Here is a 15,731-nt window from a genome sequence, read left to right as displayed (position 1 = left end):
CATCCATTTCTACATTGAATAAATGTTAGTTTCTAATGGAGAACTGGATGTCGGCAATAAATTAAAACTGAATCCATTAAAAACTGAGGGCTTGATATTCAAAATGAGTTATGCATTTGCCAGAAGGTGGCAAACACATAATTTGCTTATGTGGATATTTTCAGCACTTAGGTAAAATCTGTCCATTTAACTTGCCATATGGAAACAGTTTACAGCATACAAAGAAAAATGGGCCTATGTTGGGGAGGGGCAAAATCAGAGTTGGAAATTAACATGGGCCTATTTTGGGGAGGGGCAAAATCAGAGTTGGAAATTAACATTTTTAATGGCAATATTCAGCTACTAAATGGATAAGTTATGTGTTTAAAATTAGGCTTCCAAAAAACAGGCCAAATAAATGGACAGGTACCAGCATGGTTATTGGTCAGCCATAATCAATGGCACTATTTAAATGGTTAGCACCATTGAATATAAGCTTATCTTTATATGCCAGCCAGGCCAGCTGAATGAGGCCCTCTAAATGTATGGGTAAGAAACTATGTAACCTTGGAGCAGAGTCCTTTAGTTAAACAGGATTGCATTAGTTTACTAGGGAAAGATTGGGTGTGCAGCTTGGGTGATAGTTGACTTGGCTTACCTTTGGATATGCACATTTAAAGGGTGGGAAGGAAGTGTTTTAGGAACTGAAACAGATATGGGAAGTCCGCCCTCTACTGGGGGAAAACAGTAATTCAACTATTATACACGCAACAATAACAGTGTGGTTAGATTTCTATCAAGGTTGCTAAAGAAAATATTCATTAGACTTTAGATAGCATAGAACAGTGCTTCCCAATCATTTTGTGGCTGTGACCCCATGATTGCGGCCAAATAAAATTGTGTGACCCCCTGGAGGTGCAAAATAATGATGCAGCTATGGAGAGTCCTCCTGTTACCCCAAACGTGGGTTTTGTGACCCCCATTTGGGGTCCCGACCCACAGTTTGGGAAGCTCTGGCAGAGAATGTATGTGTTTGGTTGCTGAGCATAGATTTAGGTCAGAAATTTCACTTCTGCTAAGAAATCTGCTTTTGACTGCCTGTTGCATATTGAATTACCTTTAAAATTGTTAACATTACTATTCAAAATCCTGCAGAGATTAGGCCTGCGTTATCCAAGGACTACATTAATAAAATATGGACCAGGTTATGCTCTTTGCTCAAAAGCAAAAGTTCTTTGCTGAATGATTGGCCAAGACAAAGAACCATTCATTTATAGCCACACTTCTCATTTCACAGCTCCCAGATGAAATATGATAGACAAATAATCTGACACCTGTATAACTTCTGGGTCATTAGATATTCATGTGATTTTGCAGCCCAATGCTCTCAGGTCAGTAATATGCTGTTGCTTGCGAGGTTGATTGCAAGCAGCATTATTCTTGTACTGGGGGAGTGATTAACATGCAGTAGTTCAATATCGCAGGTTAGTCATTCCTGTGGTAAATTAGGATGAAGTAAAAAACATGACTTTTATTTCACTATAATAACTAAACCTCCCTTAACTTTTATTCTCAGTGATAGACATGTATAATTTGAAAAAGATGCAGTTTACCCAATTTCCCTTAATCTTTCACCTGAAATGACATTAAAGGTGTTCTTGCTACATTTATAATAATAGAAAATTATTTGAAAAAATATTTTATTGTGCATTGTTGGCATTGTAATAACATAGTAACATAGTAGATGACGGCAGAAAAAGACCTGCACGGTCCATCCAGTCTGCCCAACAAGACAACTCATATGTGCTACTTTTTGTGTATACCCTACTTTGATTTGTACCTGTGCTCTTCAGGGCACAGACCGTATAAGTCTGCCCAGCACTATCCCAGCTTCCCACCACTGGCTCTGGCACAGAGCGTATAAGTCTGCTCAGCACTATCCCTGCCTCCCAACCAACAGTCCCGCCTCCCACCACCAGCTCTGGCACAGACCGTATAAGTCTGCCCAGCACTATCCCCGCCTCCCACCACTGGCTCTGGCACAGACCGTATAAGTCTGCTCAGCACTATCCCTGCCTCCCACCACCGGCTCTGGCACAGACCGTGTAAGTCTGCCCAGCACTATCCCTGCCTCCCACCACTGGCTCTGGCACAGACCGTATAAGTCTGCCCAGCACTATCCCCACCTCCCACCACCGGCTCTGGCACAGACCGTATAAGTCTGCCCAGCACTATCCCCGCCTCCCACCACCGGCTCTGGCACAGACCGTATGTCTGCTGAGCACTATCCCCGCCTCCCAACCACCAGCCCCGCCTCCCGATCTCGACTAAGCTCCTGAGGATCCATGCCATACTTTGTATTATTTGAATGTTTTTGCTGACTGCTTATGTTGCTTATTATGCAATTGTTTGTTGCTTAAGTTTGACCTATGTTTGAGTTATTTTTGCTGTATATTGCTTTGAGTGAATTCCTTCAAAAAGGCGGTAATAAATACACACATATCTGCTGTTTTTATTTATTTTCTGTAATTTCTAGTGTTGTAGGCTCCTGAACTTAGACTAGTGATTCCATTGTACAGCTATGGATCACAATAATTATGTTAAAAACAAGAAAAGAAAACAGTAATTATGTTAAACCAAAAAAAGAAATTTTGTAAAAAATTCCTGATGCTTAATGCTTTAATAGTTTAATTTTTATAGAAATTGATTAGATTGCACAGAGATCAAAAAACTTTAAGTTATATTTTTATATTAACCTGTATCTTAACTATTGTGATGATTTTGAATTTAAGTAGTGTTATTTTAAGCGATGTGTGGTAGGTTTTATGCAATTTGTGTTTATGAATTATTTCCCATTATGAGCAATCAGGAAAAATGGCCAAGAAATATACCTGAAGATATGGTGAACTGAAATGCTTTGAATTACCATTGGAGTTGCGTATGGTGGAACCATACTCTGGCTGCGCTTGCATTTTGCTTCTGAACTTATTTATGCTCAAAGAGTGCCTATCCTTGCTTTTCAACCTGTTATATGCACAGCAAGAAGCATGCTTCTACTGCCTGCTATATTGTTTAAATAATCTTAAATCGTGGATTGTGAACATTTGCCAGCTTCCTGGGGTCCACCTGATTTTTTTTTTTTTTTTTAGGTCAGCATGGCTTCCTGCTCTGCCAGCATATCCACTGCATTGTCTCTGGATCTGTATCATAAACATGCGCTCCAGTGCCTCAGAGCACAAAGCATCTACATGTCCATTAGTGCAGTGCTTCTCAACTCTCTCCAGTAGCCACAAACAGATTTGTATATAATGGGTCTCTGCTACATGCAAATTTATCTCATGCATATTCATTGTGTTAATCCTGAAAACCCGACAGGGTAGATACGTCTGCAGGAGAGGGCAGAGAAGTACAGGTTCCCGATTCAACAGATGGTGAGTAGACTTGACAAAACTGTGTCTCCTTCATTTATTAATAACACTGCACGCCCCTTTTTAAATTTAAAAATGTAGTCCTATACACTTCCAGACCCTAACCAAAGCAAATCAACACACTTCTATGACTTTTGCTGAATGTGTGCAAAGCCTGTGAAATATTTGCAAACTTTTGTTAGAGCACCAGTCTTGCAATCCAGAGGTGGCCAGTTCAAATCCCACTGCTGCTCCTTGTGATCTTGGGCAAGTCACTTAACCCTTCATTGCCTCAGGTACAAACTTAGATTGTGAGCCCTCCTGGGACAGAGAAATATCCAGTGTACCTGAATGTAACTCACCTTGAGCTACTACTGTAAAAGGTGTGAGCAAAAATCTAAATAAATAAATAAGTAAAATAATGAACATTCTTACACTGTTTTAATTATTCCATTATTAATTGGCTGTTTTTTTTTTTATTTTTTATAAATTAGACAAATCATCCTGTAACCAGTCTATAATCATAGATGCCATTTCCTTGCTGGACTCCAGGACAAAGGCATGTTGGATTCCTTTCTCACACAGCCTAATGTCTCCATCTGGAAATGTGTTCTTCATCTCTTCGTAATATTGCACAGGACACCAGTTGTCTACAGCACCATAGTAAAAAATGAGCTAAAAGAATATTAAATGCAATGTATTAATCTAGGAACTTATTTTGCAGACATGATGTTCATTAGTTAACTGAATTCCTTCAAAAAGGCGGTAAATAAATCCTAATAATAATAATAACTATAAATTGTGAAATGTTTTGTGCATGCAGCAGTATTGGAAGCCAAGTTACCATTGTTTATTTACTTACAAAACATACAGACCACTTTCCCCATTAAGGCTACAAAAGTGGTTTAGAACATATTAAACAGTGAATATACTGAATGGGCAGATGTTCAACATGGGTTACATATTTCCTATCAGGTGGCAAATGTATACAGTATATGAACTCGTGGAAACTTCAACTTCAAAAGGATATAAACCAAATCAAATTGGTCCAGAGGGTATTTATATGGGGACAGATTTAACGATCTAAACGCATATCCTCTGGACTAGAGGTGGGACAGGGATGGAATGATGGAGATATTTAAATACATCCAAGGTACAAATACTCAGGAGGTGGGCTTGTTCCATACAGAAATTAACTTTGGAATGAAGGGTTACAGGATGAGGGTGAGAGGGTGTAATATAACAAACTATTTCTGTACAGAAAAATAGATGGAAGCATGGAGCAGGCTATAAGCAGAGAGGATGGTGACAAAGACGATATCAGTATTCAAGAAAGTGTGGGACCAACAAAGAGAAACCCTGCCATCATGTATTATGGTTCTCTGTTTCCATATGATTCAGAGAGAAAGAAAGCGACTGTTGGGCATTAGGAGGGACAGAAAGGGACTGCTGGTGATAAGAGAGGAGGAAAGAATGAGTATGATGTCAGGAGATGGAAGGAACTGAGGCCCCGATTCTCAAAAGTAACCATGTGTGCTACAGGCCATTAGCGCCATACTAGCGCACGCATTTACCTGCACAGAATGTTCAGAGGCACAGAGCGTGGGAACAAACAAGTGCGTAGATGAACAGTGCAAGCAGCATGCTAATGTAGTCAAGCTTATGTCAATTATAAGCAGGAACTAGGCAAGAGTGATAACTACAGGTAAGGGATGAGCACAAAATTCAAAGGAGGGTGGAGGAGACAAGTTGCATTTATGTCCAAATTTTATGTTTAATTTCTTTATTAATTTTTCATAATTACAAAGACATAAATCTTTGACGGATATACCAATATTACATAAAGCCTACTATGTTTTTAAAACACAAAGAAATCATATTTATACAAAAGATAATATTGGGTCTTTATAGTCCACAAAAATGAGAGATCTAAGGTTTCAACACTGGAAGTTGAATTTTTAACAACAAAATTATAATAAGGAAATATGAGTAGGTGGTTATCCTATATCTTATAGTCCAACTAATTCTATCGGTCAGTCTTCTTGGTGTCTTGCATATTCAGAAAGGCACACAACTGTTCTGGCTCATAGAATATATATCTATTTTCTTTAAAAGTAATCAAACACTTGCAGGGAAATCTCAACTGAAATGAAGCACTAATCAACAGAGTTCTTTGTCTCATTTCCAAAAATTTCTTCCTTCTATATTGTGTCCAACAGGAAATGTCAGGAAAGATTAAAACTTTACTTCCCAGAAATTCAGGTTTAATATTTTTGAAGTATAAACGGAGCATCGCTTCCTTATCTTGCAAAAACACAAATGTAACAATTACAGTTGCTCGTGTTTTAATTTCTTCTGTGGTTTGCTCTAAAAAACCTGACAAATCTAAGGTCTCAGAAGAAACCTTCCGTTGGTCCAATACTCCTTGTGGAGAGGTCAACTGTGACTTCTTTTTAACTCCCAGGTAATATATTTTTTGTAATGGAGGAAGAGATTGTTCTGGATATTTGAATATATCTTTCAGGAATTTATTAAACATTTCTCTAGTGGACATATAATTTGTCTGAGGAAAGTTTAACATCCGAATATTTAAATTCCTCACTGAGTTCTCCAAGTTTTCAATTTTTCTATTATATAACATTCGATCTCCTATCATCTGTGATTGTTGCTCCTTTATTTTGGCCAAATCTCCTTCCAAAGTTATATGTTTAGAGGAAATAATTTCAAATTTATATTTCTTTTACTTGCGTTGTAGTGTTCAGAGAGGCAGAAATAAACACAGTACAAACCTTATGCATTGCCTCAAGCGCTGACCATATAGATTCCAGAGTTACCTCTTGGGGTTTCACCAAAGGTTGTATTTTCATGGCTTGCAATGAAGTTTCCTCACCGGAGTCAGCAATCTGGCTCCCCTCCATTGATGTTTCTCTTCCCGCCACGCTTGGTGATCTTTCCCCCACCTCTTCGATAGCAGCTGACGCCACTTCCCTCGACGGGGTCTGCCGCCCCTTCGAGTTATCGCTTTCCGCACTCGGAACTCTGATACCGTCGGGTTGTGGCGGTGGTGGAGTAGTTGGGCCTAATGGGCTGAGCGAAGTCTTGCCCTCCAAGCCAGGACTCTTCCCGGTCGCGGCTAAGGATTCGCCCGTCGGTGTGGACACCATATATGCTGCGATGGAAGGTTGACCAGCAGAGACAGGTTGTAGCCTTGGGAGGGGAGGTCCCTTTGGTTTACCTTTTCTCTTAGGCATTTCAGCAGGTAATAAGTAATTTAGTTAGTATAAGAGGAGAGCGTTCCATCTATGCGTCCTACCCGATCGCCATCTTGGATCCTCTCTATGTCCAAATTTTAATAGGGTTGTGGCCCTCAAATATTTTGCTCAAAGAAATAACCCATGAAAAATTCTTCTGTTTTGAAAGGTGGCTAACCCTTTCTTGGAGGAATTTTCAAATCCCTGATCATACCTGATACTCATCAAATATAAATGAGGCATACAAGAAGACAAATTTATTTGTACCCCACATTTTCCAATCAGGTTGTCAGTTCAATGTGGTTTACAGTTTAATAGTTTGGCATGCACCATTTTCGTTAGGAGTTAGCTTGTGTCATTTATTCAATTCCAGTTAGTGCTCGGGTTTTCTGGTATGTAGTATTGTTGATTAGTTAGTCTGTGTGGGATTTTCGAAGAAAGATTGTCTGAAGAAGTGTGCTTTCAGGTATTTTCGGAAAGTTCTGCAATTGGCCGTGCATTTTAGGACTTTTGGTATTGTGTTCCAAATTTTGGGACAGCTGTATGTAAAGTTGGTTGAGTATGCAGATTTGTATTTTAGGCCTTGGACTCGGGGGGAAATGTAAGGTGAGGTAGGTTCTTGTGCCTTCGATTGCATTGTGAATAGGTAGATCTATTAGGTCTGTCATGTATTCTGGTGTGAAGCCAAAGATAATCCTGTGAGCCAGTGTACAAATCTTGAAGGCTATATGTGTTTTGATGGCTAGCAGTGAAGTTTGAGTTTTTGAATCGGTTTATTCCGAATAATAGAGGAGTTGCTGTATTTTGTGCTGTTTGCAGCTTCTTTAGTAGTTGTTCCCTGCATCCGGCATAAATTCCTTTACAGTAGTCTGGACCATGGATTGTTTTTTTAATGCATTTCAGTTTCCACATGGGTTGGAATATTTTCCTCATTGTGGTTGACATTTGCTTGTCAAAGGATAGATGACTGTTGATAGAAACTCCTAGGATTTTTAAGTTGTCAGATATTGGGAGGGATGTGCCCATGGCATCAATATTTGGGTAGCGTTCAATATTGTGTGGTGATGTGAGAATCAGGCAGTGTGTTTTTTTTTTTTTTTGTTCAGTTTGAATGATAATGCCCAGGATTTCATTATATTTATGCCGTCCGCTATCCTAGCCACAATTTTGGTCAGGTCTTTTTGGAAAGGGATGTAGATGGACACATCATTGGCGAATATGAGGGGGCTGAAGCCTTGTTTGGATAGTGTTCGGGCCGGGGGGGGGGGGGGTCATCATTAAGTTGAATAGCATCGGGGAGAGTGGCGAGCTCTGGGGGGGACCCCACATTCTGCTCTCCAAGGAGGGGAGAGGAAGGAAGTTGTCTTGACTGGATAGGATCTTGTAGTCGGGAAGCCTAGTAGCCAGTTAAGCACCTTCCCTCCAATGCCAATTTTATCAAGGATTCTTTTTAGGATTTGATGGTCGACCATGTCAAATGCACTCGATATGTCAAATTGTAGTAGGAGTATGTTTTTCCATTTGCAATTTCCTTTTTGAAGTTGGCCAGTAGTGTAATCAATACTGTTTCAGTGATGATGCGGTCTGAAGCTAGATTGGGAGTCATGTAGTATGGAAAATTTGTTAGTCAGTTAGTTGGGTGGCCACTATTCCTTCCATTATTTTAGTCGTTAAAGGTATGGATGCCACTGGCCTGTAGTTCGAAGTGTCACTGTTTTTCCTGGTGTCTTTCGGGATTGGTGTAAGCAGTATGCTGCCTTTTTTCTGTGGGAAATGGCCTTCCTGAATCATGTAGTTCAGAGGAGAGGTGAGGTAGTCTATGAATCGGTCCGGGGCAACAAGTATGTAGTTAGGACATGTGTCTAACATGCAGTAAGCAGAGGAGAATTTCCTTAACGCTTGTGCTATTGTCTCATTTGTGGGTTGTGTGGTCTATGAATCGGTCCGGGGCAACAAGTATGTAGTTAGGACATGTGTCTAACATGCAGTAAGCAGAGGAGAATTTCCTTAACGCTTGTGCTATTGTCTCATTTGTGGGTTGTGTGAAGGTGGTCCATGTTCTGTCTGCTGGGGTTTAATCTGGGTGGTGGTCGAGTTCGTCTATTAGGGATTTGAAGTTTGTGTTGTCTTGTTTAAGGTTCCTCCTTAGATTAAGGATCTTCTCTTAGAAGAATATGGCAAAGTCATTAGCTGATGGGGAATTTTCATTCACCGTCATCAGGTTTGGTGTTTATTAGGTTGTTTATTATTTTGTATAGTTTCTTTCTGTCTTTGTAGTCTGGACCTACTTGTTCTTTGTAGAATTTTGTTTTAGCCTGTCTGATTTTGATCTTGTGCCTGTTTTGAGCTTCTCTCAACACGTTTTTTTTTGTTTTTCCTCCATGCTCGTTCTAGTCTTCTGCATAAGGTTTTAGTTGCTTTTAGTTCCTCATTGAGCCATGGGACTGTTTTGTGCCTCTGTACGTTTTTTGTTTTCAAAGGGGCTATTATGTCCAATATGTTAATGCACCTTTCATCCCATTCTGATAGGAATTCAGTGTTTGTCATTGATTCGACCAAAGGGATGCTGTGCAGCTCTGGTTCTGTATTATGAAATTAGTATCCTTTGAGAATCCTTAGGTTAGTATGCTTATAGCATGGCCTTTGACATGGGTTGTGGTCACTGGCAGTCATTGGAAATCCCATAGTTGAAGGAATTCATTACATTTTTTTGGAGCTGTCTATCTTCTGGTCATTCAGATTTATATTAATATCTCCCTATTAGCAAGGTATTGGGGTTGGCTATACATGTGCTAGAAATAAAATCCATGAAGCTTGTTTGGGTCTCTTTCCAGTTTCCTGGGGGTCTGTAGAATAGGATGCTGTACAGTTAAGTAGAGTATGGTCTTTAACTGTAAGTGAGCCGATTTCCAGTTGTGGTGTTACAGATTCCGCTATGGCGTCAACCATTAGGAAGGCTGTATAGATCAGTGCTATTCCTCCGCCTCTTTTCTCTTTTCTGGTCCAGTATAGGATTTTGTAGCCTGGTGGGCATAGATCCAGGACAACATGGATCCATGTCTTGTTAAGAAACAACTGACCAAGATCTTTGTCTGTATCCAAGCCTTTATTGTTTCTGTTTTATTTACCACTGATCTGGCATTAGTAAGTATTCGTCCTCTGTTTGCACAACAGTGGTAATTTTTATTAGTTGATGTTCGTTAGGGTTTCTGTGTTTCTTGTTCTTCATTCTGGTCTTTCATTGTGATTTGACATTAGGTGAGTGATTTCCATTTTTTGGAGTTTTTCGTCCTACTGTTTGGGCTCTCATCGAGAAGTAGGTTGCTGTTACTGCTGGGGGGTGCAACTTGTAGAGTATTGGCATGTTGTTGTTCTCTCTTTGAGTTGGGGCCTCCATGGATGTTAATAGCGTTAGGACTGATAGCCCTGTAAGTACTCTTATGATGAACATATTACACCTTTTTGGGGGTGTGAGAGAGGATTTTTGTGTTTCCAGTGCTCTACTATTTTTTTTTTCTTTTGTGAGGTCTACTTGCTTAGTATGAATAGGCTGACCTATGATTAGTTCTGTGTCTAGTCTGAGTGCCTCTCTTGCAAGGTAGATAAGAGAGAGGGCGTACCATACTAGAGTCCATGCTACATTAAAAGGGAGCAGTTTGCATATATTAACCTTTAACTTCAATTGAATTAACTAAGGATCTCATAACAGTTTATACTAGAGTCTGGTCTGAGCATCTCTCGTGCATGGTAGATAAGAGACAGGGGCATACCATTCTAGAGTCCATGGTACATTAAAAGGGAGCAGTTTGCAAATATTAACCTTTAACTTCAATTGAGTTAACCGAGGATCATGTAACAGTTTATACTACAGTTCATGCTGCATTAAAAGATAACAGTTTTCATATATTACCCATTATCTTGCATTCAATTGAAGTGATGATCACATAGCAATTTATAGAAGACATGGAAATTAAGGCTTCTAGGCCATCACTCTGTTGGTATGACGTTTGTGAGCCCTTGGCTCAGAGGTGGCCGCGTGAGGATCACCCAACCACCTCTAGGTAGACCAAGTCCCCTCAGAACTAAGAGTGCTCCCAAGAACTGGACTGGACCACAAGTGGAGATGAACTGGGACAGTAAAAGGGTAGCCAAACGGCACAGAGAGGAAAACAGGGAGCCTAGCTATACAGTCTAACCTAGCTGAAGCAAGGCAAACCTAAAACATAGAATAAGGTAAAATAGAACAGCCTAGCTGCGCATCTCAATACTAGCGAACACAATGCAAAGCAAAGTATACAGTAAAGGCAAAATAAAACAGCCTAGCTGTATAGGGAAATCAAACATAAGCAGCCTAGCTGCGCATCTCAATACTAACAGAGCAATGCAAACATATGGCATACAGTAGAACACAATAGACTAGGCAAAGGGCCTGCCCTAGCGGGACAAAGATTCAGGTAATACTTGGCTGATAGAGGAAACACCACTAGTGGTTCAGGAAAGGGTTCATTCTGTCAGTACAATCAGAAGAGCCACGGAACAACCGCGGCAAGCTCCCTCAAAACCAGAGTAGAGAAGAAGCAAAACAAAGAGAAAAGAAAGTCTCTTGAGGACCTGCACCGCAGGTGGAGGCAAGAGCGGGTCACTCCGCTCACAGAAGACTAGTGATGTCACCTAAGACAAGCAAACAGACACTGAGGTGCCTGAGCAGGATGCTCCCAAGGCAAGCAAGATAAAGCAACAAAGCCCGAGCCAACGCTCCCAAAAGCAAGCAAGGTAAAACAACAAAGCCCAAGCCAACACTTCCAAGGCAAGCAAGGAAAAAAAGCCAAACCTGAGCCGATGCTCCCAAGGTAGAAGACTCAACGGCCCTGCACAGCACCCAAGGGCCAGGATCAGCCCAAACGGACCCCTCCGTCCTCCAAGAACTGCTCCCTCATCCGGAGATACCTCGCGACATGGCCTCAGCCACTGTACCCATAGCATTCCCTGTTATCCAGCCCACAGAGTCCCAAATGCAGCATAATGCCACTCACTGCATACAGCGAGTAAGGACTCACAGTGGGCGACTAGAATCTCCACTGAGGCACAGGAGGCTCTGGAGTCACAGGCCTGGCAGCAGGCTTCACTGGACCCAAGCAAAGGTGAAAGCTGAAGGCAGAGCTATTACTCTTCAGAACTACCAAGCTTGAAAGCAGGCTTCAAAGGAACACAGCAATAGGTGAAAGCTGTAGTCAAAGCTTTACTCCTCAGGCCTCCCTGGCTTGGAGGCAACATTCCACTGGAACACAGCATAAGATGAAAGCTGTAGGCCAAGCTTTACTCCTCAGGACTCCCCGGCTTGGAGACAGTTCTCCACAGAAACACAGCATAAGGAAAAGCTGTAGCAAAGCTTCAGGCCACGGCCTCACACTGAAACAGAGTTGGAACTGCAGGCCTGGGTGGGCCTGGGCCCAATCAGGGTAATTCCAGACCCCTGAGGCACTCTTAGAAGCTAGCTTAAGAAGTGCTCGGTGCTGATAACATCACCAGCTTGGCCTCCACCACCTCAACAGTGACCCACAGGTCACTGACTGGAACTGCAGGTATTTTAGTAGGTAAGGAGGAGGAACAGAGCACAGACGAGCAAGACACGGATGTCGGCGACGACGACCGTGATAGTTGGCACTTTAGCCTTTCATGTATGCTACCTCAGATTGCTAGATTTCACGCTTTCTGTGAAAATATCAAGTCTATAAGGTGTTGCCACTTCCTAGGCAAATTGGTTCGAAAGCTAGAAGCACACAGGGTGAAATGTATGTCTACTAGTTAGTTTTTTAGATCCTTTTAAACCAGTCCAGCTTAATGCAGGTGTGTGTTCCTGCCAGCAATAGTTGAGCTCTACTAACAACCTCAGTGGTGGGGCAAAGGTAGGGAGAAGGGGAAGGAGTCCTCCCGGTTATTGAGCAACTTGAATCTAGGGTCCTGTGAGGTCGTGGTGGTCTATGTATGGTTGGGATATGCAGGTTTTGATAAGTTTTCACTTACATGTTGGTGGAGGTTGTTGGAGTGGGTTTTGTAATTTGTGCTTTTTCTGTTTCCTGGTCATCAAGATTGCAGCCCCAATGTGCAGCAGGATAATGCCTCCCGAGGCTATGTCTGGGCTCCAGCGTCCTCCCTTCTTGGATGTGGGAGTCTATGAGGTCTTCTGCATGTTACAGCTTGTCTGCTGTGTGGCCGCACCGACACCTGGTTCAGTTCACCACGTGGTGCTGGGTACGGAGAGAGAGACTCTTACAGATCCAGTGTCTGCTCTCCTCCTGGTTCCCATAGCACTGGGTGCATTCCGCCACGTGATGCCAGTCACTGAGAGGGAACTTCCTCCGAGATTTTGCTCTGCAGGCTCCAGGTGCTCTGGTGTCTGAATTGGCCATGTTAGCGAATCAGTCTCCTGTTTTTTTTTTTTTTTTTTTAGAAGTCCACTTGCATTGGTCTGTGATGCTCCAGCGACTGAAGCAGCCTTGTAGCGAATCAGCCTCCCCCAGTTTCAGAATTCCTCATACTCTGCTCTGCGATGATCCTATGCAGGGTTGTCCTCTCCTGCTAACATGCAATGGCAGCTTGCAGGCAGGGCGCAGGCCTTCCTCCGTTTATCGATCCGGGTGGGGATTCTTGGCTGGACCAGGCTCTGGTTGGTCAGCACCCAGGTGCGTGCCTGGGTCCAGATCTGGTACAGTTTACTCTGGCCAAGTTTTCGCCTGGTCCGTGAAGCTGGCAGCACCTGTCGTCACTGCCCGTGTTCTGGGTCTGGTATGGATTATTTTGGCCAAGTTCTAACCAGGTCCGTGGAGCTTGCTGCTCCATGTCCTCCTACTGGCAGCAACATTTCAATTTAGATGGTTTATGCTGTATTTGATTTGGAGTGTGATGTAATATTATCAACGATACCAATGTGGTAGTAATTATCCAAATAAAGGTGTTGTTCTAAAATGCGTTAACATTTGATGTTAACAGTACCTACTGCACATGTTATTGGACAATAGATTTAAAGGATTTTTAGACTGTTTTCTGCTTTCATTGCAATTAGAAACAGGGCTGGGATCTGGCTCATTATCCTCTTTATTTGTTGGGGTGATTCCCCCTATTTTATGTTATGTCACCCTCTCCCCTCCAGCTTACCTAATCTGGTCATTGCTGTGAAAGTACTTGGCTGAGTCCATGTACCAGGGCTCCTACTGAACATGTGATCACTGATCCTGAGCTTTGACATGTGTGTGTGTGTGTGTGTGGGGGGGGGGGGGGGGGGGGGGGGGGGGGGGGGGGGGGAGGGGGGGAGTTATCAGGCTGCGTTTGGGCACTAACCATATTATTTGCCACTTAATGTGTGTTACAGGGCTCTAATTTTGGGTGCAGGGACTTAATGCAGTGATAAATAAGTCAACCCATATTATACAGTAATGAGATGCAAAACATGAAAAATAAATGTGAAACAGAGCTCATTATTATATAAATATTATAATACAGCTTATAGTTTGCAAGCTGGGATTAGTTTACCACCTGGGAGTATCAGGATGCCACGCTAGCGGCCTGATGCTTCCGGACTATCTTTTAAAGGGGCTGACAACTGAAATGTCATGTTCCAGAATGCCCTCTCCCCAACAGAAAACCCGATTTGCAGTCCCCTGAAATCAAGGCCCTGCAATAATACATCTTAACCAGAACCCATCCACCAACCTGAAGGGTCCCCCAAGGTATGAACTCCCCACTGTAAGCCCCACAGCCCCAAGCTGAGAATGCCTTCCCCAAGGCCTCCTCTCTCGAAGACCATGGAGGGGAGAGGGAGGAAGTTGTCTAGTGGGTGGGAGGAGTGATTCCTATTCACTCACGCAATTGCTGGTGCTGGGATCTAAAGGTGCTAGTGACCCCTAGTGGTAGTATCTTGGTACTACCACTAGGGGGTCATGTTTCATACTTTTGTATCTCGTTGCCTCCTTAGTCCAAATTTCAGTTATACAATCACAAGCTGGTTTATGTTATATCAACAATGTTAACTCTCTTCAGGATGTTGGCTCCTAAGTGATTTCCATCATATAATCATATCAAGCTTTGGATTAGTTTCCTTATTTTAAACACAGTAATAATAAAGAGGGAGCTTTATCTTTAACATGAGCCATCCAATACATCATCCAGCAGCCATTTAAAACAATAAAAAGGTTTCGGTCTGGCAACCTATAATCTCAGTGTGCCATGGAAAAACTGTACTGATCTACTGAAAGCAGTTTAGTACAATCTCAAACAATTTACACATTTATTGTTATATCTGAATATTTATCATTACCTTTTTCAAATTTTGCCTGATAGTAGAACTGTCTCGGTTAACCACCTTTACCATTTCTTGACTTCCCATATACATGACATTTGCTGCAAAACACACAACACATATACATTGACAAAATGAAATTAGGCTCTTAATATTAGTACAAACAGCTTTTCTATAACATCTAATTTACATTTTAATGTGCAATATTCGTGGGGCTATGAGGTTATGGGGTACAAAATCTATTACTCCAAGCATTGCATAGCTTTACAAACTTTCAAATAACAACATAGGAACAGAGAAAAATGTTTAAATCTTATTGTGCCAAATAACAGAGATGTATGATATATAATTTTTTTAATAACCCATGAAGTCTAGAGGCTTCTTTCATGAAGCAATTCTGGGGACTTATACCCATGAGACATATCATAGAAATAGACTTAGATCCCACTCTTGCTCTGTTTGTATGTTCATATTTATATTTATTTAGTATGTGCTATACCGCCTTTGCTGATGAGCAGGAACAGGTGGTGTACAGACTAAAAGAAACATGGAAAGGGACTACAATTTCTCCATAGAATAGTTTAAAACACAATCAGCAGAACAGTTAAACCTAGGGAAAGGAGAAGTGGGGAGGGATGATAGGAAGGGAAAGGGAAATGGGACTCGATATACCGCCTTTCTGAGGTTTTTGTAACTACATTCAAAGCGGTTTATATATATTCAGGTACTTTTTTGTACCGGGGCAATGGAGGGTTAAGTGACTTGCCCAGAGTCACAAGGAGCTGCAGTGGGAATTGA

The 15,731-nt window shown here is 41.8% G+C and overlaps 1 protein-coding gene across 1 annotated transcript in view; it reads right to left on the bottom strand.

Annotated features, from left to right (window-relative positions):
• Positions 1 to 3,810: 3,810 nt before the first annotated feature.
• Positions 3,811 to 15,731, bottom strand: part of LDAH (lipid droplet associated hydrolase) — a 225,636-nt gene continuing 213,715 nt past the window's right edge. Inside the window, 2 exon segments of the mRNA XM_030198811.1 lie at positions 3,811 to 4,061; positions 14,952 to 15,034. Coding sequence (XP_030054671.1) covers positions 3,870 to 4,061; positions 14,952 to 15,034 — 275 coding nt within the window. The 3' untranslated portion in view covers positions 3,811 to 3,869.

This window comes from Microcaecilia unicolor, chromosome 3, assembly GCF_901765095.1.
Source record: "Microcaecilia unicolor chromosome 3, aMicUni1.1, whole genome shotgun sequence".
Lineage (NCBI taxonomy): Eukaryota > Metazoa > Chordata > Amphibia > Gymnophiona > Siphonopidae > Microcaecilia > Microcaecilia unicolor.
The sequence above is the reverse complement of the archived record's forward strand: the minus strand, read 5'-3'. Positions and strand labels throughout refer to the sequence as shown.